We start from the raw sequence: 25,003 nt of genomic DNA on the forward strand, positions 1-25,003 counted from the left end.
TGCTCTCTTCCCGGAGAGGCAGGCGGGAGAACAAAAAATGCGGCAGCTCCTGTTTTCCCATCTGCGCCCAGCGGCTGTTTCTCCGGGGATATCACAGCTTGTGTGTTCTAGTCTCTGTTGTGGTTGGACGGGACGGGGGACCTGATATGACGCGGGAGCCAAAGCTGTAGACGCAGGAACACGGCATCGGCTGTGCCACCGGGGAGCGTCTGGTCACTCGAGCGGCCCCTCTGCCAGCGACGCAGAGATACCGGCGCAGGTACTCGAGGTGGTCCCTCTCCCCGTCCTCCCTGAAACGCACCTCCGCTCCCCGGGAAGCTGCCATGGCCGGCAGGCCCCTGCAGCCGCAAGCGGCTGGCACCGAGAAGGGCTAGGGAGCGAGGGCTCCCAGACACAGCGGGCAGAACGCGCCGAGCCCCACGCCAGACCGCAGGGAAGGGACCCTCCTCCCTTCACGCAGAGCGGGAGCTCCGAAGCAGGGGTGACGCGTCCCCGTCGCCACCTAGACAGGCTGAAGAGCCGGGTCCTCGCCCTCTGGCCCCTCCCCGCGCGAGTGACACTGTAGGGCCATCAGGCCTCAGCCCCTCACGTCGCCCCGGAGGAGGGGCAGGCCCAGGCCGGGTGCGTGAGCCCCCCGGTTCCGGGAACCCCTCCTCCTCCTGAGAGGAAGCCGAGAGTTTGCGGAACAAAAGACATATTTCAGGGCGCTTTGAAAGGCGTGTATTTCGGTTCTTCGCGAGTGTCCTCCAGACAGTTTTGCCAAACTAACGACAATTGCGGCTCGGTGGCTTTTTGAAGAAATCCCCGTTTCCTCCCAGGAAAGGCTTGGCTTCTGGGACCTCTGCGGGGCTGCAGACCCTGGGTCGGGAGGGTCCCGCGGGCCAGAGGCGCAGACCTGAGGGCGGGGGGCCACTCGGCTGGGGGGGGGGGGGGGGGGGGGGGAGGGCCGGGCTGGAGGGGGAGGGCGGAGGAGACTCCGTCCCCGAGGGCGAGCACGGTCCCCCTCCACGGGACGGGGCTGCCAAAGTCCACGGACACGGAGGACGGGCAGAGCCCACTGCCCAGGTCGCGGGCGGGGGTCCGTCGGTTCCGCCGGCGGGTGGGTCTCGGGCGCTCAGGCCGGCTGCAGGGGCGCGGCGGCGCAGCCCACCTTGTTGCTGAAGAGGCGGGGAGCGGGCCGCGCGCGGGGGGCGGCGGGGCGCGGCTGGCGGCGCGCACGGGAGGCCGCGCACGTCCCAGAGGCGCAGCGCGCCGTCGTGCGAGGCCGTGTAGAGCACCTGGCCGTGCACCTGCGGGCGCGGGGCGGCGCGTGGGGCGGCGCTGCGGGGGCGCGGGGCCAGCCCTCCCGCCGCGGGGCCCGCAGCTCCGGCCGCCGGCCGCCGGCGCGAACGCCACCTACCTCGCCGGCTCCGCCGGGGGAGCCGGGGCTCGGGGCGCCGGGGGCGGCCTCCCCCTCCCCGCCGAGGCCGCCGGGCTCGCCCTTGCTCCAAGCCCGGGAGCCGGGCGGGAGCGCCTACCTGGATGCAGTTTGATGACGAAGGCGTGACCGCGGAACACCCTCTGCAGCGCTCCAGACTCGGCGTCGAAGGCGCGCGCGCGGGCGTCCCCGCTGCCCGTGAACACTGCGAACACAGGGCCACGCTGCCTCCACCTCCTCCGGGCGCCGCGGGGCGGGGAGCAGGGAGGGGCGGGGCGGGGAACGGTGACGCCCGGCCGCCCGCCTCACGGGGAAGCCAGAGGGTCCAAATAGGAACTAGCAGAAGCCCCTTGAAAGGAAGGAGGCGGCACCTTCATTATCCTACCACGTGCCTGGCAATGCAGGGTGACCACCCCCTCCTGGCGCCGCGGCCAGCTCCGCACGACTGCGGCTGCGCCGGCGCTGCCCCTCTCAGGTGCTCCTACTCCTCCTGAGTACCAACCACCTCGACCCACGTTCCCTCTCAGACCTTTTGGTGGAAGCCTTTTAAGCCTTTGGTGAGGCGTGGCTTCCCTGCTACAAAGCCCCTCCCTGCCTTGGGGTGGGGGCAGTCATACACCCCCACCACCTGAGCAGCCTACTGGGGCAAGGACCAACCAGAAATTCGTTCCTCCGCCTCCTCGGTGATGAACCTGGCCCTCCAAACAGAGCCTCTGGGGTTCGCTAGAGTGCCCCCGCCCAACCCTTCACAGGGGAAGCCCCGGGATTCCGCCTTCCTTGTGCCTTTTCCTACATTAGAACTTAGGTCAAGAGTTCCCAGACTCCGGTGATCACCTGGAGGGCTGGCTAAGGACCGATTGCCGGGCCCACCTGAGTGTCTGTGTTAAAAGGTCTGGGAACCTACATGTCTAACCAGTTCCAGGTGCTGCTGCTGCTGGTCAGGGACCACACTGAGGACACTGACCATAAGAACTCCCTCGTTTGTTTTTTGTCTTAGCCTGGGTTCTCCCAGAAGTGAGCCCTGACACTAGGATCTGGGTGCAAACACTTTGTGAGCGCATTCCACGAGGTGGGGAGAGAAACAAGAAGGAAGGAGGCCCATACAGGTGTATTAGTGAGCAGGTGACTGCTGGGGCCCTTGGGAGAGGGTGCAGAGCATGTCTAAGAGTTGTCCCCCGGCGGCCCGGGGGGGGGGGGGGAACAAGGATGCTGGACGACTAATCCACAGTTCCCATCAGTCATTGGTTGAGGGCCTCTCTTGTGGGCATCAGGAACCAGCCCTCCTCGGACCTGCTCCTCACAGGGAAAACACCCTAGCGCAGAGGACCTCAGCTGCAGCAGCAGAAGTTACCCACAGCACCTGCTACCCCCACCCAGCAGCCTAGCGAGCCATGGGGCCTCCCTAGCCTCGGGGATCTATTCCTTACCCCGCTAACTGCTTCACCTGCCTATTCCCAGCCTTGCTGCTAAAGCCACTGGTGAATGCGGCTCTGGGGGGAGGGCGGGGTTCCTTCCTGGGTCTCTCTGTTCCTTTCTGCTTCCCCTCCCCCAACCCAGTGTGGCTGCTGGGCACCCTGTGGGCGAGAAGAGGGTCAGGAATTCAGTCTGATCAGCCTGCGCCCTGTTGGCAAAGACCACGGACCAATTTCCTTAATAGCGGGCAGCAGGTAGGGGCCGTCCCAGCTGCTGCCAAGGTGAGGCGCTCTGGACAGCTTTCGTCTTTTTACATTAGAGGTTCTGACTTGGGAGCAGAGCCATAATCACACTTACAGGCTTGGACACAGGAAAAAGGAAAAAATAATTTTTCCGTGTCAGACACCTAAATCCTGAGGGCATCTCAGGCTCTATTTCAGAGATCCACATTCTTGCCTTCATCAAACACCTGTGCTGTGAAATCAACTGGAATTTTCTGCTGTGTCTCTTCCCACCCCTCTGCTCCCTCTGTGTGTGTGTGTGTGTGTGTGTGTGTGTGTGTGTGTGTGTGTGTGTGTGTAAAAAGAGGGGGGAAGGGGGTGCTGATGGCAACACATAACGCTGGGGATTGTTTGGGGAAACAGATACGTTCAGGAACCTGGGAGCCCCACTCCCATGCAGGTGTGATGTGATGAGGTTGGGGGGGGAGGGCGATTGCTTCTTCAAACAGTGTCTGTTTTCTGGGCATGTCTGGGGGTGAACGTGTGCCAAGCCCGCGGGACAGAGCCAGCAAAGCTCAGGTGTGTCAGTTTGAGACCTGTGGGCCAGATGGCTTGTTGCCTACCCGATAAGCCAGTCTGTCTGTCTTTCTTTCCAAACTAGCCCTGATTCATCCTGGAAGCAATATCCCAGATAAGAGATCTTATTATTTAGTCCTTGCAGGCTGTGGTCAAAGAGGGTATATGCACAGAGCCTTTGGGCAGGGCTTCCAAGAAAGATCTTTTTTTGTTTTATTTTTGTTTTGAGAGTGATAGAGTATGAGCAGGGGAGGGCCAGAGAGAGAGGGGGACACAGAATCTGAAGCAGGCTCCAGGCTCTGTCAGCACAGAGCCGGATGCGGGGCTTGAACTCATGAACTCCAATATCATGACCTGAGCTGAAGTCGGCTGCTTAACCGACTGAGACACCCGGGTGCCCCTAAGAAAAATCTTTAAAGGGACCTCCTCAGCTGGAGCACCTGGTGGCTCAGTCGGTTAAGCATCTGACTCTTGATGCTTGGCTCGGGTCATGATATATCACGGTTTGTGGGTTTGAGCCCCATGTTGGGTCCGCACTGACAGTGTGGAGGTCTGCTTGGGATTCTCTCTTCCTCTCTCTGTCTGGCCCTCCCCTGCTCGTGCGTGCTCTGTCTCTCTTTCAAAATAAATAAACTTAAAAAAAAAAAAAAAAAAAGGATCTACTCAGCTAAGAGATGCATCCTTTTGCCCTTCCCTCTTCTTCCTGTCTAAAACATGACATGATGGCTGGAGCTCCAGCAGCTATCTTAAACCATGAAGTCCCCTAAAGGATAGAAGATATGTGCTAAGGGTGATGTGCAAAGTGATCAAAGGAGACTGGGTGCCTGACTGACTTGGTGCAGCCATCCATTCCTGTCTAGACTGCCAGCCTCTGAAATTCTACCTGAGAAAAATAAACCACTGTTTCATTTAAAGCACTGTTATCTGGGCTCTTGTCTGTAGTCAAACCTAATGCCGGGTGAAGCCAAAGGCACGCGGCCCTCAGGTCTGGCTGGAGTAAGTAGTCTCTGTCTCACTTAGAGAATTAGAATGTGTCGGTGAGACAGTGCTCTTAACCCTGGGACTTCCGACCATTCAGGCTGCTGCACGTTCTTGTGGGGTGCAGTCAGGGAGGAATCCCCACACCCTCGTTTGGACCTTCTTTGGAAATAACGCCGCAGGCACATGTGCGTGGAGGGGGTGGGCTGTTGGTCCTCCCGACTGGCCGCTGAGGCTCACGAAGGGAACAGTCGAGTAAGAGGTAGAGAGGCAGAGGGGCCCCGAGTGAGGGAGGGACTTGGTAGGGTAAGAAGTGGAGGGCACAGGCAGGTTGGGGTGGCGTGGGGACCGCCGGGGACAAGGCTCACTTACAGGTGCCCGCGTGGTATTTGAGGGCGCTCACGCTGTGTCCGTGGGCTGCAAACGTGCGCACGCGCTCCCCCGTGTCTGCCAGCCAGCACTTGACCGTCCTGTCCGCGCTGCCCGAGTACACGTGCCGGTTCACGAGCTGGGGGGAGGGGGGAGAAGGGCGGGTCAGCACCAGACTTCCGGTCCTGCTGGCGGCAGCAGGCGACTCGGAGGCCCCCTCCAAATCTCTCTGGCTAACAGGGGAGGGGCGTGTCCGGGTCTCCCTGGAAACCGGATGGGCAGGAAATGGCCCGGCCTGCGGGACCCACCCAGCGGCCCACTCCGGCGCCCAAGAATCCTGTCGCTTTGCCCTGGGCCAAGTCACTGACTCTGCCCGCGCCTCCCTCGGGGGGGTGCAGAGCGGGCCTGTACAGCGCTCGGCACCCTAAGAGCAAGGACCACGAAAGGTTCGCGGTGCTGTCATTACGGCTTCAGCAGCTCCCTACTGAAGAAGAGGCAGTGCCTGGGAAGGTTAACGCGAATCCACCCGCCCCAGGGGTTTCTGGCTGAGGAAAGGGCTCCCGGGGCGGGGCTCTCACTCTGCACCTTTGCACGCAGAGGTGCATACAGGAAAGAGAAAGGTCTAGAGGCACCCTGACTGGCCGCAGTTATGTCCAAGGTAGATCTTTGCCACCCGGGGGCCGTCCCTGGGTCCTGACCTCCTGCGCCTGAGGCTGCCCTGGTGGGGAGGGAGGAGGCCCTGGAGACAGGCTCCCCCACTTCCCGCCCGCCCAGGCTCACTAGAGTGGCATTCCCAGCCCTGCTTGGTGTGGCGGGAGGTAAGGAAAGGGCCTGGGAGAGAAGGGAAGGGGCTTGGGGAGGCCCCCCTCCCAGGAGCACCCCCTGCCAAGGTAGTGTACTGGCCCAAGGAACTGCAAAGAAAGACTATTAAAAGAACCCTGCAGATTCCTCTAGACAAAACCCCACGCAACACCTCTGGGTAGCAGTGATGCAGAGAAGCGAAAGTTGGGCTGAGGAGGGCAGGCGAGAAGCCCTGGAGAGAGCTCTTCCTGATGGTGCTGGGGCCCAGAGACCCCTGGGGGCGTAGGAAAGATGAGGTCCTTGGGGGGGGGGGGGGAGGGGGTGGGCAGCAGGCAGCTGGCCTGGAGCACGTACAGGCTGGCCACTGGCCTCCTCCACCTGCCCCAGGCCCTCCTAGCTTGAGAGCCCGATCCCGGCCACGCTCTGGGCCGCTTTCCACTCCGGTCCCCACGGCTGACCCGGTTTCCCCCACGTCATCTCCTAGTTTAAATCCCAGAAGACAGGACTCTCGCTAGCCCAGGTTCTAGTTCCACCCACAGCCACGGCACAGGTCAGACCTGGCTTGGGCCACTCACAGGACCTCGAGGAATACACTCGGCCTCCTGGAGGCGGAGGCTGCCGCTGGTTTCCGGAGGACACAAGGGGGACACAGACACGGCCCCTCTCCCCGGCCCTGCCCTACAGTCCTGATAGTTTACGACTCGCCCCGGCCAACAGAGCCTGACTTCTGGCCTCTCTTATTGTCCCCTCCCCAAGAACAGGGACACGTGTGACACCCACAATGCCCAAGGGGCTCCAGCAGGGCTCAGGACGTCACTCAGTCTTCTGGCTACCTGCAGCACCCTGCAGGGGCTCAGCTCCTGCCCATGTTCCAGCGCCCCTGTGCTGTCCTCTTTCTTTGTGGGCAAGCCGCCCCCGGGATGCCTCCTCACGCCGCCCCACGCACTGTGCCTGCCCCCTGCCCCGTGTTTCCTGACCGTTCCCCGGCATCTGTCGCTGTCCCCAGCATCCGCCGCTGCGTGCCGCTCAGCCCACGCAGAGGAGGCGCTGAGACCCCGCGGGCTGCCGGGGCGGAGGGGAGCTATCTCCTGCTCCCCACGTAGCGTGTCCCAACAACGTGGGGCCTGCCACGCTGTGTTTAAAAGTGACCAAGCGGCACAATTTCAGAGCACAAATCCGAGGCCAAGGAAACGCTCCAAGCGCGTCGCCCTTGGCGGCCTGGGGCCTCGCCGTTCCCTTGGGCTGCTTTCCCGGGGGGGACGCCCACAGGGAACAGCGGGGCAGTTTGGGGAGGCCAGAGGAGGCCCGACGCAGATGGGGAAGCAGACAGACCCTGACGGGGGCCTATCACAAAGGACGCAGGTCCTGCAAGACCTCCCTCAGCCAAGACGGCTCCGAGGGGGTGGGGCTCACGGGCCACGCCCCTGCCACGGGATCCACCCAAACAGGCGGCAGGATGAGGCTTGCGAGCCTGGGACTCTGCCGTGGAGGCCCTGGGGTGCCCGCCTCTCCCCCTCAGCTCACAGCAGCAGGTGCACCAGCACGGGGGTTAGAGGAGCCACCGGGCCAGGCTGCAGGGCACAGCGGGGCTCTGGACAGTCCGCCTCCTGGGCGGAACTGCCAGAAGAGGCCCCCTGACTCCCCCACGGTTCAGGCCCCGTCGCACCTTTCTAAGCTGCTGGTCACGAGGACAGGTGACGTGTTCAGCCCCGGGTCCCAATCCTCCTCTGCCCCTTACCAGCTGTGAGGCGTGCGGCAAGCTGCTGACCCTCTCTGAGCCTCTGTCCTCGCACGTGCCCCATGAGAAAACGTAAGCACGTCTGTTAGATGCTTAACAGCAGCAGAAACAAGCAGAACAAGCCGTGCACGGGCCACCGTGCTGTGCCTACAGCGAATCCATCCGGATCCTCTCAACCCCCCGGGGGTGGGCGCCACTTCACGCTCAGAGGCCCCGAGCCAAAATCTTGGGGCCGGCCGTGTTTCAGGAGCTTTTGGATTTTAGCAGCACGCTCCTGTCTCTACAGCAACAGGGTGCATATTCCCAGGAAGCGGGCAAAACGAATTGCCACGAGCCCTCCTCTCTGTCCAGGCTTTGCCACCAACTAAGTTTTGCTGCCGAGCCTAAATCTTTAAGAAGGCTTCAGGTTTTGGAACGTTTGCATTTAGGAATCGTGGACCGGGGGCTCGTGGGTTGGTAGACCTAGTCCTCACCTAACGTGTGAGGAGACCAGAATTCGCGTGTGGAGCACAGCCTTAACCCCCGGATCGTGAACGTGACTGTATTTGGAGACAGGGTCTCGAAGGAGGTGGCTAAGTGAACTTGAATTCACTAGGGTGGGCGTCTCATCCGGTCGGACCGGCGTCCTTGTCAGCAGAGGAATTCTGGATGCGGAGGGGAGACCGCGTGAGGACGCAGGGAGAAGATGTCTGGCTTACAAGCTGGCACCTTGGCCTTGGCCTTCCAGCCTCCAGAACCGTGAGACCCTCCATCTCCGTTGTCTAAGCCCCACCCCCCTCCCCCTGTCCGTGGCAGCTGGGAGGATGCCTCCCTGGCGGACAGGCAAGGGCCGGGCGGATCTCACCTCCAGACAGATGACGGGGCCCTGGTGCTCCCTGAACACCCGCAGCTGTTCCCCGCTCAGGATGTCCCAGGCGCGGATGGTGGCGTCGGTGCTGCCGGTGAAGGCCGTGTGACTGGGCGTGTCCAGCACAAAGGCAGAGCACGGGCGCCCGTGTGGCCCCGCAGCGTCTGCCAGCAGCCGCCGCCGGCCACCTGCCACACCCTGGCCGTGCCGTCCGTGCTGCCCGTCACCAGCAGCCCCCGGCCTCCTCGGCACAGGGGGCCCCGGGCAGGTCCCAGGGGGCGGAGTAGGCGAGGGTCAGCACGCAGTTGCGGTGGCCCCGGAACTCCTGGGACACCTGCCCCTTGTCCACGCTCCAGGCTCGAGCCGTCCGGTCGTAGGAGCCACTGAACAGCTGGTTGTCGGCCACCAGGATCCTGGAAGGAAGAGGGAAGGGCAGGGGTCACACCGTGCAGGGCGGCCCCACGGCCCGTCCCGGGGGCCCTTTGTCTGCCGTCCCGCGTGTCCGGGGAGCCCAGGGAACTTCGTGTGGGAGGAGCAGAGGGGCCCCCCGAGCGGGACGTGGCCACGACGCGCCGTCTCATTTTGGTGAATGCTAAGAAGCCCTCGGAACATACACGTCTGTCTTCACGCGGCGCTCCGCATAACGTCCCGGGCTCTGTCCACACACCCCCCCAGGGGAGCGGCTGAGGGAGCACCTGGAACCGGCGTGTGTGGCCAGTGTGGGGGCAGAGCGGTCAGGACCCCGCACCTCACCCTCAGAGGCGCCCGGTGCTCCCTCTGCCGGGAGCCTGGCGCAGGTAGGGGGAGGGCCGGACCTCGAGGAGAGCAGATGTCCCGCCTGCACGCAGCCCACGCTGCTCTCTGCTGGGCGGTCCTCACGGCCCACGGGTCATTAGGGAGGCCGAGACGCACCGTGACACGTGCTCTGTGTCCGACTCCCTTCTTCCCTGACACCCAGTAGGTATGGTTTTCATGACACGCATATAACAGAAAGTGACGAGTTGACACCACGTGGCATCATAGGTGATGCCCTGGGGGCCTGAGTCCTGCCCCGTCGGGCTGGCACGAGAAGGCAGGGACCCCAAGGCCTGGCCGGCGTCCCCCCCCCCCCCCCCAAACGCACACACCCAGCCCGGCTCTGAAAACATGGGAAGAAGTGAATTCCACGTGGTGGCCCCAGGGATACTGCACAGTCGTGAGCACTTACTTCGTGATGCAATACACTAAGACTTAGTATCTACCCAGAACTATCAGGTTTTGTTTGTTTTTTTTAAGTCTATTTCTTTATTTTGAGAGAGAGAAAGACAGAAAGATCGGGGGGAGAGGCAGAGGAGAGGGAGAAAGAGAGAGAGAGGGAGAATCCCGAGCAGGCTCCGTGCTGTCAGCACAGACCTTGTCTCGGGGCTCAGACCCACGAACCGTGAGATCATGACCTGAGCTGAAACCAAGAGTCAGACGCTTAACCACCTGAGCCACCCAGGCGCCCCCATAACTATCAGTTTGGAACAGCAACCTCTCAAAAGTGGTGTGTGTATGCTCAGCCCAAGCCTGGCAGACTAGAATTTCTAGCCTTCATTGTCAGGGTTTGCTTTTGAGGAGCAGCCGATAGTTTCCAGCTACAACCTGAGAGCAAGCTGGTCACCTGAGATGTGGCCTGTCCTGTCCGCCCCAGCCCCAGCCCCAGCAGGAGAATCCCGCAGACCCGTGTTTTTCCTTAGTCACTTTTTTTTTAAATGTTTTATTTATTTTTGAGACAGAGAGAGACAGAGCATGAGCAGGGGAGGGGCAGAGAGAGAGGGAGACACAGAATCCGAAGCAGGCTCCAGGCTCTGAGCTGTCAGCACAGAGCCCGACGCGGGGCTCGAACTCACCGAGTGTGAGATCATGACCTGAGCTGAGGTCGGACGCTCAACCGACTGAGCCACCCAGGCGCCCCGTCACTAACTTCTTCCTCAAGGAAGAGCTTCGGGAAATGGCCAGCAGGAGGTATGACCCCCTCGGCCACCTGTGTCATCTGGGCCCTGGTCCTCAGTGTCCGGGCCTCACTTGCTCTAGCTAAAGAGGCAGGAGAATAGAAGCCCGGATGCTGGGGGCGCCCGGGGGGCTCAGTCGGTTGAGTGTCCGACTTCAGCTCGGGTCATGATCTCCCAGTTTATGGGTTCGAGCCCCGCGTTGGGCTTTATGCTGACAGCTCGGAGCCTGCTTTGGATTCTGTGTGTGTGTGTGTGTGTGTGTGTGTGTGTGTGTGTGTGTGTGTGTGTGTGTGTGCGCGCCCCTCCCCTGCTTGTGCTCTCACTCTCTCAACAATAAATAAACATTAAAAAAAATTAAAATAAATTTAAAAAGCAATGTAGATGCTGGAAGGCAGGAGGGCTCCCTCCAGGCCTTCTTCTCCACTCAGAAGCATCCTGAGCCAACACAACCCCCGGTCTTTCTACTGAGAGATGTTACCTGGTTCCTGCCGGGTAATAAGGTTCTGACCGCAGGCAGCTGGTACCCCAGTCAGTTAGTGGTCGGTCTGGCCCCCCATTCCCTCCCATCGAGCCCTAAACCACTGGGCCAGTTTCTCACGCTGACCCAGCCTGTGAATCACACAAGCAGTGTCCCCTGTGACTGAGAACAGCCCTCCCTCTCCACCTGCCCTGGCCCAGCCCCTGACCCCTTTCCCTGACTGACTCAGCACACCCCCCAGGAAGCCCCCACCCCCAACAGAGAGGCCTCGAGGGCCTGCGCGCAGGTGCCCGTCCCCCCTGGTTATACCGGGCCCTCCCTCCGGAGTTTAAGACAGCCACCACAAGTTGCATAAATAGTGTCAAATTGATCTGATCAGCAAAGGAATTTTCACGGCTCAGATCAGACCCAAATTCAAGAAGGAAAAATTCCAACCTCCTTGAGAAGGAGGGGGTGGCATATTTCAACCACAACACGGAAAGGAGAGGTTTAAAACCACTCTGGGCTCTATCTTCAGAACCAAACCCGTTTTGCTCCAAAGCAAAGCCCCCGGTCCACCATCAGGTACCTGTTAAGCCACTTTGTCTGGAATTTGTTCGCATCAGGAGGGGCCGTGGCCTCCAACGCCTTTCCCCGTGCCTAGCAGTGGGGCCCCCAAGTCGGGCATCCCTTCCCCGACCTCCTCCCGGACCCCCACATGCAGCCGGGGGACATCCGTCCTGAGCCTCCGTGGCCACGCGCTCCCGACGACCTCCGCGCACGTCCACGGGCAGGCCTCCCCGGCGCTCAGTTCCTCCGGGGCAGGGGGTCCCCGGCCACGCTGACCTGTTCACGATGGACGTGTGTCCCCGGAACACCTGCAGGCACTGCCCGGTCCGCACGTCCCACTTCCGGATGGTACAGTCAGCGCTGCACGTGAAGGCGGCCTCGTCCTCCAGGTGGCAGAAGGTCACGTAGCTCTCGTGGCCTGCGGACGAGGCGGACACGTGAGTGTTCCAGGCCGTGGCAACTCTCGCGGGGGCGGGGAGTGTCTCAGGGGAGTCCGGAGCGACCGGCCCTTTGCAGGGACGACCGACGAGTCCAGTCTGGGAGTCTTGGGAGCGATGGGGCACCAGGAGAAATTCCGGGGCACTCTCCCTGCCCCCAATCTTTTTTAAAAAACGTTTATTTATTTTGAGAGAGAGAGAGTGCAGGGAAGCGGCAGAGAGAGGAGAGGGTATCAAGCAGGCTTCACCCTGTCAGCACGGAGCCTGAGGCAGGGCTAAAACCCACAAACCGTGAGATCATGACCTGAGATCAAGAGTCGCCACCCACTGAGCCACCCAGGCGCCCCTACCCCCATCCTTCTGTTCCTTCCTCTTCCTCTCTCTCTCTGTCTTCCTCCTCCCTCCTCTTCTTCCCTCCCCCTTCCTCACTGGTTCCTTTCAGTCTTCAAACTTTGCAGGTGTTTGAATTCACTTAGTCACTGAACAACCCGGTGTCCCGGAGGCAGGAGGCAAGGAGACCCAGGGCACACCTGGCCTGCGGGCCCAGAATGCCTGGCTTAGCTCCTGGCGCAGGCCCGGTCTCACCCCTCCGCACCCCCATCTCCTGATGGGCCCTGGGGAGAGTACCAGTGCCCGCCTCCCGGGGCGGCTGTGCAGACGCAGTGCATGCTGGATGGTGGCTGTTCTTATGTTTGGGAAGAGACACTGGTCCCAAAGGTATCAGGCCCTGATTCTTGGAAACGAAACGTTACCTTGCTTGGGGGGGGGGGGGGGGCGCGGGGGACACACATTTTCAGATGTAATGAAGGATTCTGAGATGAGGACAGTATCCTAGATTCTCAGGGTGGCCAGAAATACCACCACAAGTGTCCCTGTAAGAAGGGGCAGAAGGAGATGTGAGGAACCCACAGAGAAGCCGCTGTGGAAACAGCAGTGACCGGAGGTGCCCTGAACACGGCTGATGCCACCCAAGCCAAGGAGCACCCAGCGGCCGCCGGAAACTGGCAGAGGCGACCAGCTCTCCCCTGCAGGGTTCAGAGGGGCAGTGGCCCTGCCGACACCTCGGCTTTGCCCCAGCGACACCGATTTTGGATCTCTGGCCTCCAGAACCGGACCGGAATACACTTGTGTCTTAGGGCGCCCAGCGTGACCAGTGGTCAGAGCAGCCGCAGGGAACTAATACAGAAGCAGAAACGACTAAGGCATTTTCTCTGCCCTCGAAGAGAGTGCTGGCCCCGAAGGACGGACAGCGACGGGACACGCGCTGGACAGAGCATGACGGGGTCAACGGAGCAGAAGCCTGGGTGTTGCAGTGCCTATGTGGGGAGGAGAGAGCAGAGTGTCCCGCGACAGAAGATGTCACACACCAACGCAAGAAGGAACCCGGAGGCCAGAATGTAGGTGCTTGGCAGAAATGGCGGATCCCGCATGGATACAGCGAGGGTGGAGGTCTAGGGCAGAGGGAGGGCCACACAGAGCCTGGGGTCTGGGCCAAGTGCACCTGCCCGTCCAACTGTTCACAGTGCAATTGTCAGTCTCTTGACTGTCACCGTGGCTGTGGCATCAAGGCTCACAGAGCAGCTCTGGAAGCTGTCAGGTGCCCCGTCATAGGAGGCCTGTCCCTCAGGTCAACACGTTTCCACCTCGGATAACCACTCCTGATAGCAAACTGAACCTGAGTGTGTTTTTAGAAGAATCCAGGGACCAGAAAACCAATAGAATCAAAGGAATGTTTGACCTAAGATCCATTTCACAGAGAAGGAAACTGATGAGTTCAAATATCTACACGTGTGGCCTATATTAATTACGCTGAAGATTGCGGTCAAGGGGCGCCTGGGTGGCTCGGTCGGTTGAACGTCCAACTCTTGATTTTGGCTCAGGTCATGATCTCAGGGTTGTGGGCCCGAGCCCTGTGTCAGGCTCCGTGCCAAGCATAGAGCCTGCTTGAGATTCTCTCTCTCTCTCTCTCTCTCTCTCTCTCTCTCTCTCTGTCAAATGAATAAAATGGTATCAGATAGGGATTCAGAATCTCCTGGGCAGTTTCAAGCTGATTTGCACTTTTTGGGCGGCCCTTGGTTTTAGTTCAGTTGCTCTTGGAAGAACCCAACTCCCTGGGTTTTAGGAAACAGAATTAAAAAAAAAAAAGAAAGGAAGACATGTTTTTCAGTCTTCTTGGATAGCATATACCAGGCCTCTAAGAGAACGACGTTTGTGTGAATTAAGTAAACACTTGAAGAGGGCGCAGATTATGTTTCCCTTAAAATACACGTCAGTTTAAAAGTCGAGGGCAAAATGTGTTTGGCAAAACACAGCCCAGCTTTTTTGCCAACCCCAAAATGTTTATAAAACATTTTAAGATTGTCAACAAACTTTCCCTGAAACCAGAGCTGCCGTGGGGAGGGCTCAGCGCCGTCTGAGGAACCACCTGGCTTGCTCAGCGTGGCTGGAAGGCAGCCCGGTGTCCCCAGGGCAGGCGGGCGCGGGCCAGGCGACCCCTGCGTGAACACCCCGCAGTCTCCTACCCACCCCGTGCAGCCTGGCGCCAGCCAAGCCAGGAGACGCTTCCGCAGGGGGCATCGGCCCCTTTCTGGCCGCTTCCGTCCTGCCTCAACAGCATCTGACAGCAGGAAGGCAAAGTGCCAAGTGTACAGGAGGCCAAGAAAAGCACTGGAAAACAGTGTGGCGAGTCAACCATGGCATCTCCACTCAATGAAGCCATAGCCACTAGCCCAGGCATGGGAAGGCCATGAGATGTGGGACCGATTATATGACCCGTGGAAGACAAAAGAAAAAAGAAAAGAAAAAAAAAGATATATACAATAAAAATATAAACATCTAGAAACAAAGACTTGAAGAAAAGAGTTAATAATGAAAAGAATTTCTTCGATGTAAAAAAAAAAAAAAAATCTCGTGTCTGAAGCCGGGCCAGGCTGACCCTCTGCCCTCTCGGGCGCCTGGCCCTGGGCTGCCTGAGGATCCCCGCGGCGGTCAAGGCCCTCCCAGGGACAAGCCCCTTCCTGTGTGCCAGGCACCCCCACATCTGAAAACCCACTGAACGAGTCCCAGCTCCGAGCCCTGCCCGCAGGCGCTGCAGAGCGTGTCTCTGCCTGCAACCCACGGGCTGTGTGACAGGGTCCACCGCCCCCAGCCTACGGGGTCACGGGGTGGGGGGGTGGGGGGGTGTGGGGATCGGGGAGGCTGGGGAGAAGGAGGGCCCATCAAATCTCCAGGGTCCACAGCGCTGCCACCACCACCACGAGCTGTTGGAATTGTGTAGAATAAGCAAAACAAAGCCAAACTAAAAATAAACATTTTTGAAGGGATAAAGAATGCAGATAAGACGCAACTATTATGTTCAAAAGGACAGGCTGAGGCCAGGGGTTTTCCGTTTCTGCCAATGTCGTCCGGCCCTCCCCGCCTCCCTGGCAGCGCCCCTCAGACTCGCCGGAGGCTCCAAGTGGCCCCTCCACGTGCTGGTGAGACCGCTCAGGGCACCGGCCACCCAGGGGCCGCGGTGGCAGAGGTGGGCTGGCTGGCGTGGGCCCCACCGGAGCTGGAACATGCGTCCGACTCACTTGGCTTGAAAAGCGGATCCGCTTTCCCCTCTGTGTCCCTGGCAAGTCTTGGGTCTCCCCGGGGGGGGGGGGGGGGGGAGGGGGGCGGGCTCCAGGCTGCTCACTGCGGTTCCCCCACCCCCTGGTGGCTCCCCCACCCCCCAGCTGCCCGCAGGGTTCAGACAGCTGGGAGCCCCAGCAGGAGGCTTTAGGGCAGGATCTGTTGGCCTGCAGCCATGCTCACACCTCCCTGGAGGGAGCCTTCCCGGGCTACGGTGAACTTCCCAGCCTTGCTCCTTCGGGGCTAGGAGTGATGACCCCTTGACCCCTGCTGGTGCAACCACAGGTCCCGCGGTTCCCCTAGTCTATGCCCACATTTGGCAAGTGCCTCTATTAACCTCTCCTTGAGCCACCATCTTGAGGGTGCCATTTGGTTTCCTGCCGGGACCCGCCTCACAGAGCCGCCTGGCGATGGGGCCAGAGCAGTGAGCCCAGAGCACAGAAGGGGTGGCTGAAACGGACAGTGTCGGACAAAACCAGCAAAGAGTCCGCTTCGGGCCACCCGCCCTGAGCTCCCAGCCAGGACAGGCTGGCGCTCTTGTCGCTGAGGCTGCCACCGGCGCTGTCGTCCCGCCTGGCTTCTGTCAGCCCACGCCCTCAACCAGGCGGCCTCGACCTGTGCCCTCCTCACTCCACACCCGCAGGGAGCTCCCCACCCCCAGACAATGGTCTCCCAAGAGCTGGAGAAATGAATCATCCAGCCCGGGCTTCCTTCACATCCATCCTTAAAAACGCATTTTGATGGAACTCTTCTTTGACAAAGTTACTAATGATCCATGTCTGAGAGCCTTCCCTGTGCCCCCACATGCTTCTTTAAAAATACGTAGACGATTCAGAAAGCCCACTTCTCGGTATATACACAAAGGGCCTGGAAGAGATGTTTGCACGGCCAAGTTCACGGCAGTGAACTACTCTCACGATAGTCAAGTGAAAGGAACCCAAGTGTCCACTGACGGGCGAACGGGCAAAAAAAATGCACACAACAAAACAGTTCGCGGCCTTCGGAAGGAAGGAAATCCTGACACCTGCTACAGCACGGACGAACCTCGAAAACATCATGCTCAGTGGGATGAACCAGTCACCAAAAGAGAAACACTGTAATGACTGCACTGTGCGGGGTCCCCAGAGCAGTCAGATCCACAGGGGCAGAGAGCAGAATGAATGTGGGGGGGCGGGGGTGGGGAGAAATGGGGTTATTGTTCAAAGGGGACACAGTTTCAGTTTTACAAGATGACCAAGTTCTGGAGATGGGTAGTGGTAATGGCAGGACATTATGAGAGATTCCTATCTTCAAACCGTACAATTAAAAATGGTCGAGATGGTAAATTTGATGCTACATGTTTTCTATTATAGTTAAAAATTGGGGCGCCTGGGTGGCTCGGTCGGTTAAGCACCCACCCTCAGCTCAGATCATGATCTCTCGGTTCCTTAGTTCGAGCCCCGCGACAGGCTCTCTGATGTCAGCACAGAGCCTGCTTCAGATCCTGTCTCCCTCTCTCTGTGTCCCTTCCCTGCTCACGCGCTCTCTCTCTCTCTCTCTCTCTCTCAAAAATAAATAAACATTTAAAAAGTTTAAGAAAAAGGGGCACCTGGGTGGCTCAGTCAGTCAAGCGTTTGACTTCGGCTCAGGTCATGAGCTAGAGGTTCGTGAGTTTGAGCCCCGCATCAGGCTCTGTGCTGACCGCTCAGAGCCTGGAGCCTGCTTCGGATTCTGGGTCTCCCTCTCTCTCTGCCCCTCCTCCACTTGTGCTCTGTCTCTCTCTCAAAAATAAATAAAACATCAAAAAAATAGATAAACATAAAACATAAAAATAAGTAAGATTGCCCATTCCCTTCCAGGCCCACCTGGGCCAAGAGGCGAGCCCTGACTACCCCAGCGCACAGACTTCCTGCTTTATCTGAAGTTCAAGTGCACAAAGCCCCCCGAGTTTAGCAACCCATCCTGCAAATTCTCTGGGGCAGCCATCTCCGAATCTCACACAGGCACCCGGTAGAGCCAAGGGAGGGGTGCGGGCCCCGGCCAACGCCACCCTGACTGCGTAAATGCGGGAGCACTGCTTAGCCCTTTGGAGCCTCAGTTTCCTCATCCACAAATGGGGATAATAAGGCTGTGAGAAGCAAACGAAGAAGAGCTTTGGAGCTGGCCAGGTACAGTGCCAACGAGACCCTCTTATTTGGTTCGGGCGTGTTGATGTAGGCATGGAAGGTAAGACGACTAGTACGAGTCAGGAACTATTTGTTCATTGTTTTAATCCCCGCCCCCCCCCAAAACACACACAACCTCATAAGGCTAGATGACTATTGTATCACCCCCAATTCACAGATAAAGAAACGAAGGCAAGAGAAGTAATGAGATTTGAGCAGGAGCAGCCCAGCTCCAGAGCCACCTCCTAGTAATGGATCCTCCTGCTCCCTGGTGGTGAGTAGGGGTCAACCAGATGGGCAGACGCCCACCAAGGCTTCCAGTAATTAGGGGTGTGCAGTTTGTTCACATGGAATTAAAAACAAACAGCACCCCTATCTTGCTAGAAGATGCTGTTAGGAGACAAGGACGCTGTGGGACAACCACAGTGGGTTGGAACCTTCAAGCTGGGTCCCTCGCCACGCAGGAACAGACCAGGGCGGGGTCCGCCATTTTGGGAAATGCTGCCTACCCCATTGAGCCAATGAAGTGCCCCAAACTGAGTAGGTACCCGATGGATAAGAGAAAAAGAGGGGAAAGGAAAATTACATTAAATACAATTCTTCCCTTTACAGAATAATTGTCAGTTAAACCTGCTTTTTTTCCCCTTAAACCTGCCTTTCTTCACCTAGAGGTCACCGACCGCCTTTGAAAGCCAGTTCTATTTTCTTTAAAAATAAATTTTTTTTAATGTTTATTTTTGAGAGAGAGAGAGAGAGAGAGGGGAGGGGCAGAGAGAGAGGGAGACACAATGGGAAGCAGGCTCCAGGCTCCGAGCTGTCAGCAGAGCCCGACGTGGGGCCCGAACCCAGGAACGGCGAGATCACGACCTGAGCCAAAGTCGGACCCTTAACCCACTGAGCCGCCCAGGCGCCCTCAGTTCCATTTTCTGAAAAAGCAGAGCTGCTGCGGGTCAGAAGCTAGGAGCAAGGACTAGTGCACATCCAAACTGACTCTTTTCTAAGTCACTATTAGTGTGACTTCGTGATAAGGCAAGGTTATTCTGTCCCTTCTGTCCATGAAAATTCTTGAAGTGCCGATCTTTATAGCAGCAGAAACAATTCGGGTAAGTGGTCAGCAGCTTCTCCGTTTGATGGAGTTTTCCTGTTGAGGGGGATGGCTCTCGGCCAGGGCACAGAGGCTGTTGGGGTCCTCCGGGGACAAGCCACTGTGAGGGCCACAAAGCGGGTGTTTCGGTTGTTGCCAGGCACAGAGCTGGGTGGTGAGGACAGGGCAGAGCTGGGCAGGAGGGCGGGCCCTGGAGGCTCGGCCCAGTCTCTGGAACTGCCCACCAGGCCAGAACCACCCTGGAAAGGCCTGGAGCTCAACTAGGGAGGAAACGCACCTACGAACTGGACTCCCATCATGGGCACCAGCCCCAAGGTCTCCCCGGGGGCAGTGTGCCTCAGACCCACCCAGGAGCTTGTTAGAGGTGCAAATTCTAGAGTCCTACACTATGGGCCCACTGAAACTGCAACCTGGAAATGTACATTTCTGAAAGCCCTCCAGACGAGTCTCGTGTCTGGGGGGCAATGCAGCTAGATTTTAAATTCTGAACAGATCTGGCGCACCCGGGGGGCTCAATCGGCCCGGCCTCAGCTCAGGTCACGATCTCGCGGTTTGTGGGTTCGAGCCCCGCCTCGGGCTCTGTGCTGACAGATCGGAGCCTGGAGCCTGCTTCGGATCCTGTGTCTCCCTCTCCCTCTGCCCCTTCCCCCCTCACGCTCTGTCTCTCTCCATCTCTCAAAAATGAATACACATTAAAAAATTTAAAAACATTTTGAATAGATCTTAGCTCTTCCAGATTTGGGTCAGTGCCTGTCAATCTGTGCGATGTTGGGGGCAGGGGGTGGCCAGGAATGTGTTGGTTTGTACCAGAATTTCCCGTCTCCACACCTACCCCCAAGTAACAGGCAATCCAAAATCCATTTCTCCCAGGCTTTGAAATATCTCCCATAACTGCTTTTATTTAAAACCAACAGAGTTATCATCTGCCACTAATGAAGCTCCCTGTGCCTACATGGCTTAGAAGGCCCGGGGAGGCCACTCGGGACTTGCTGGTTATGGTGGAAAAACCAGGCGGTTATAAACAACCGCCGCGTGGAGAGCCTTGTGCTTCAAGGGGCTACTACCTGCTCTCGGGACAACAGCGACAGGGCTGGAGAGGGACCTCACAGTCCTGCAGTGCGGACACGTCACAGGGACCCACGGAAAGAAACGCATCGGCCTCCGGTGTGACGAAGTACACAGATCCAAACCAACACGTGTGCGTTTGTGAAACTTCTATAAAACAACATGTCCACCTACTACGTGTGCCTCCTGCCCCCGCATCGTGTTTCCAAATATGCTAACCCCCTTCTGAGAAACTTTGATCCATTCCTCTCCCACACCCCTTCATTCTCCAGCAGAAGAAACGAGGCTGCAGGGAGGGCAGGGCAGGGCGGTCAGATGGGGAAGGGAGGGGGGTTCACATTTCAACCCTCCCCTCCCTCCCCCACAGGCTGCGCGACCCCGGGCAACTTATTTCCGGAATGCCTCGGTTTCCCCGTCTGCCCGAGGGGGATAACAGCCGCGTGAGGCCTGCACGCTGCAGTGCTCCGTGCGGCGGGGTGGGGGGCTTGGCAAGCCCTGGTGGTGACCACAATGGCTCCTAGAGTTAATGTCCCGGCCAAACGCCCCGGGGACAGCGAGAGGCCGGGGAAGGCGCTGCCTAGCCACAGGAGCGCGCCGAGGTGCGATTCCCGGTGGGGCGTGACAGCCGTGGTACCGGAAATGATTTCCCCGCACTGGGCTGACAGGTGACGGAAGCCCCACGCAGCGGGCGCCCCTCGGCCCACGGGTCGGGGTCACGGCCGGCTGGGCCCCCCCGCCCGGCGCGCGCGCGCAGCCCGCGGCGCGCTGGGCCCCGGGCGGGCGCTCCCCCCGCCCACGAGCGCCCCGGGCGGGGGCGGGGCTTGGGCGCGGGGGGTCTGGGGGCCGCAGGGCTGAGGTCAGAAGGCGGGCGAGCGCGAGGCGAGGGTGGGCGCGGCGAGGCGGGTCTACCTTGCAGGAGGGCGCAGCACTGGCCGTCCGCGGTGCTCCAGAGCCGGGCCGTGCCGTCCTCGCTGCCCGTCAGCAGGCGCCGCCCGTCCGGGCTCAGGCTGAGCCAGTTGATGCCCCCGCGGTGGTCGGCGCAGACCCTCAGGGCCGACCCCCCGCCCCCCATGCCGCCGGCCCGCCGGGAGCCCCGGAGGCAGCGCCCCGCTAGGGAGGGGCGCCCCGGCATCCGCGCGGCGGCTCGCTGCGGCCGAGATCCGCGGCCATGGCCCCCCGCGGGGCACGGGGTGCGGAGGAGGGGAGGTGGGGGCCCCCGCTCCCGCGCCGCCCACCCGGCTTCCGGGCCCGCGGGCCCGGCGGTGGGGGGGAGGGGGAGGGGGCTGCGCTGCAGGGGGGCGACCCGCTGGGACTTCCCGGCCCCCACCGGCGCCGGCCGCCTCCGCTCCGCGCGCCCCACCTGGGCAGGCCCCTCCCTCCGAGGACCCCCGGGCAGCGGCGTCTCCGGGCGCGCCGGAAGGCTCGGGCCTCTTGGCGGGGTCCCGCGGCGGGGGTTGGGGGGGGAGCCCGGGAAGCCGAGCGCCCCGCGCCCCGCACGCCCTCCCCGGCCGGCGCCGCGCGCTCGGGGCGGCGAGTGTGGAACAATACGGTCCGGCCTGGCTCCTCCTCAGAGACCACCCCCCAACCTGTCCCCTCCCACTTTCCCGGCCGGCCGGCGCCCCAGCCCCCACCCCGGCACCCGGCCCTCCGGACCCACCGCCCCACGTGCGACTCCCCCGGCTGCCCCGGGCGGGGACCGAAGGCCGGGACGAGGGAGGAGGAGGTGGACGCGAGGGTCCGGTGGGGTGAGACCCGCACGCCCGGGAGCTCCCTCGGGCCGGCGGGTGCGCGCCACCACGGGGCAAGCCTGTCCCGCTCCAGGCTCCCAGCCCTGAGGGGGGGGGATGCTGTAGGACGGTCCCCTTGTTGGAGAGCGCCCCTGGCCCGCCCTCGCTGGGAAATCACACACACGCCCCGAATTCTAAAGAAGTTCCGCCAGTGGGGTGGCGGCGGGTGAGCCGGGGGAGAGCGGCGCGGTGGGGTTTCCCGGAGCGGTCAGGTTCACCCATTCACGCGGCCGCGGGGTCCTCGGCGCCGGGCTCTCGCCGTCCTCGTGCTGGGGGTGCGGGGCCCCCACCCACCGATCCGTCTTTTGACATCCCCATCCCACCCCAGCTCCTCTGACGGTCCACTGAGGTCTCTGCGGGAATCCCACACCCTGGGACGGGAGCCCTCCCGGAACGCCTGCTGGTTCCTATTAGAGCGGTTCCGCCGCCTGCTTCGCTGGGGGCGGGGAGGGGTGACGCCCCCACCCCCCACCCGCGCAACTCCGACTCGGATCCTCCAGGTCCTAAAAGTAGCAGGGTTTCCCGAGGGGCGGGGTAACGGAGCCAGGTAGCTTTGCAAAGACCGCCAGACCTTCTCCCAATGGCTGACCACGCCCAGACACCAAAAGCAAACCCCATATTGGGGTCCCAGGGCACACTGGACAATTTATTCGATCTGGTGAGTCAGTTTACAGTTCAGCTTAGGGAGCTGGCCCCAGTGAAGGGTTTAGGGGTGGGGGGCAGTGGGATTTGGAGTTGTGGGAAGACACAGGTAGAGGTGGACTGAAAGGAGGCAGGATGGGGTGTGATCCAGCAGGAGAGAGGAAGACAGACACCCTGAAGTATCTTCGGAAATTGGATGCTTGCAGGGAGGAAGGGAGGATCCACGGGGTGTCTGCTACTCTAAGACTGCGTAGACAGGGACTGGGTTCAGAGATGCTCCCACAGGCTGACTGTAAGTTCCTCTTAGGACCTGTGACCGTCAAGATGCCCTTGCAACATCCAGGTATGAAGACTGATGGGCAGCTGGCCGGACAGGTGCTCAGAAGAAAACCCAAAGGAGACAGAAGACCCCCTCCCTGGGCTGTTCCCTCCCTTGGGGTCCTGGTCCTTGGGGTCCCTGGTAAAGGGATTCCTTTACCCTCTCTGCCCCCAGGGCAGGGTCCTTCCGCACCTGACACAGGAATTCTACACAATTCTTGACGTGGACTGGCTGAGCTACCATTTGCTTTTGAAAAACGAAAAGAAAAGGAAAAAAGCTTTTCGCTTACATTCTAGAGTTCAGCCTTTACGAGGCAGAGGGAGGGATATTTGGGACAGAGAGACCTTCCCAAGCCTCCTGACCTTTCCCTCTACAGGCAACAACCATCTCTGGTTTCCGGTTTCAGGCCAACTCTGCTAACGCCTCTTGCAAGTAATTCCCTGAAACTAACCCACCCAGTCACACTTCTCAACAGCATCTTGCGTGCATCCGATGATGAAGAAGTGAAACCCGGTCCCTGTATCCGCCACCACGGTCAGACTGGAAAAGAATGATTTCCAAGGCTGGCAGAAATCTTTCCTACATATTCTATCCTCCCCTAGACACTAAGCAAACAAACAAAAACATCCTATGCTATCAGAATTTTTACAGTATTTCGCTATAATCAAGTGACAGTGATAAGGCAGGCACAATCGCACATTGTGTAATAACTTCGAACTTCCATAACAACTACTCGAGATAAATATTATCTTTCTGGTTTTGCTGATGAGGACAATGAGGCCTAGAGAGGTTAAGTAGACAAAGTCACGCAGTTGAGTGGGAGATTCGGATCTGTTAGGCTCATGTCTAAATGATCTGTCTACATAATGCAAGTGAATCAGTGACTTAAAGGGAGCAAGCCCATCCCTCAGTACCTAGGACATGGAAGGCTCGTGGTAGTTCCTTTCTCTCCGATCCCACTGAATTTTCCTGGAGAGAAATCTCAGGCAAAGGTCTGGCAAGAGTATCTTTCCCCGAATATTCCAACGAGGATCTGTGGGCACCTCACTAAGTGCATTTCTCTGTGGATGGAGATAAGCAGGCCCACAGCCTGTATCTTGGTGCCCGGTACACTTCTGCCCTCCCGCAGAGATCTCGAACATGCTGCCTGTGGGCATCTCTCCTCTTGTGAGTGGCTTTTATTCACACCGGACCCAGCAAGGCATCATGGTTAGAGTGTGTGTGCATGCGTGCCTGTTCGTGCGTGTGTGTGTGTGTGTGTGTGTGTGTGTGTGTGACTAGAAAGGACAAGGAGGGAGGCTGGTTTAGCAGCATCTGTTTTCACTCATTCCAGAAGATTTCTAGCTGCCCTCAAAATGATGCATTTGCTTGTTCTCTGTGTGGATCCTGAAGCCAAGTTTAATTCATACTGGAGCTGTTAATCCTACTACGCGTATTTTACATGAGTTTCGTGTGTTTCCAATCGGAAGCCAAGGGTCCACTGACCCATTAACTCTACACCTGCCTTTATTTTGCTGGGAGCAAGCTGGTGTCCATCAGGACTCTTTGGTTGTGGTGAGAGACACTGAGCTTACTGAGTGTAGGCAAGAGAAGGGAATCTGTCAGAAGGATATCAGGCGAAGGAAGAAATGAGCATCCAAATTAAAGAAAGGTAAGAATTAGGACATGCCGGGACTCCCGGCTCCCCTCTCTGTCTCTTTGTGGAGACCCAGACCTTAACCCCCGAGAGGCCCGAGTCCTTGGTGGCCCTGCCTGTGTGACGGTGGCCGTCTCAGTGATCTTCATTGCTGAGTATGACCATCAGAACGATGACAGTAATATTTATTGAACACCGAGAATATGCTAGAACGTGTTACAAGTGCTTTACAGGTCTTATTATCCTCACAATAACATTTTTTTAATTTTTATTTTTTAAAGTTTATTTATTTTGAGAGAAAGAGAACGAGCAGGGGAGGGGCGGGGGCGGGTACAGAGGATCTGAAGCGGGCTCCGCCATGACAGCAGAGAGCCGATGTGGGGCTCGAACTCACGAACTGCGAGATATGACCCATAGCTGAAGAGTGACACCCAACCAGCTGAGTTACCCAGGCACCCTACAGTAACATTTTTTAGATGTGTATTTATTTATTTGTTTTGAAAGCGAGCACGCACGTGAGCAGGGGAAGGGCAGAGAGGGAGAATCCCTAGCAGGCTCCGTGCTGTCAGGGCAGAGCCTGACATGGGGCTCAATCTCAAGAACTGTGAGATCATGACCTGAGCCAAAATCAAGAGTCAGACGCTTAACCGACCCAGCCACCCAGGCGCCCCCCCACGATAACATTTCGAAGCAATCTCTACGCCCAACATGGGGCTCGAACTCACGACTTCAAGATCAAGAGTCTCACGTTCTCCCAGGGGCCCCTTCCTAATAACCTTTTGCAGAGATACTATTAATATGCCATCTTACTGTAGGGAAACTGAGACACAGAGGGACATTAACCCTTCCAGGCTCACACAGCTAGCAAGAGGGGAGGCTGGACTGGAGTCTGG

The 25,003-nt window shown here is 59.2% G+C and overlaps 1 protein-coding gene across 1 annotated transcript; it reads right to left on the reverse strand.

The window, feature by feature from the left end:
* Positions 1–999: 999 nt before the first annotated feature.
* On the reverse strand, positions 1,000–21,935 carry WDR86 (WD repeat domain 86). Its single transcript, XM_053898748.1, is given in 10 exon segments — positions 1,000–1,187; positions 1,189–1,289; positions 1,518–1,529; positions 1,531–1,622; positions 4,978–5,113; positions 8,358–8,498; positions 8,501–8,604; positions 8,607–8,773; positions 11,637–11,778; positions 20,636–21,935. Coding segments are annotated over 10 exon segments (1,191 nt in total). The 5' UTR covers positions 20,859–21,935; the 3' UTR covers positions 1,000–1,114.
* Between the last annotated feature and the right edge of the window lie 3,068 nt (positions 21,936–25,003).

Source organism: Panthera pardus, unplaced genomic scaffold, assembly GCF_024362965.1.
Source record: "Panthera pardus isolate Hobbes unplaced genomic scaffold, ASM2436296v1 HiC_scaffold_9, whole genome shotgun sequence".
Taxonomy (NCBI): Eukaryota; Metazoa; Chordata; class Mammalia; order Carnivora; family Felidae; genus Panthera; species Panthera pardus.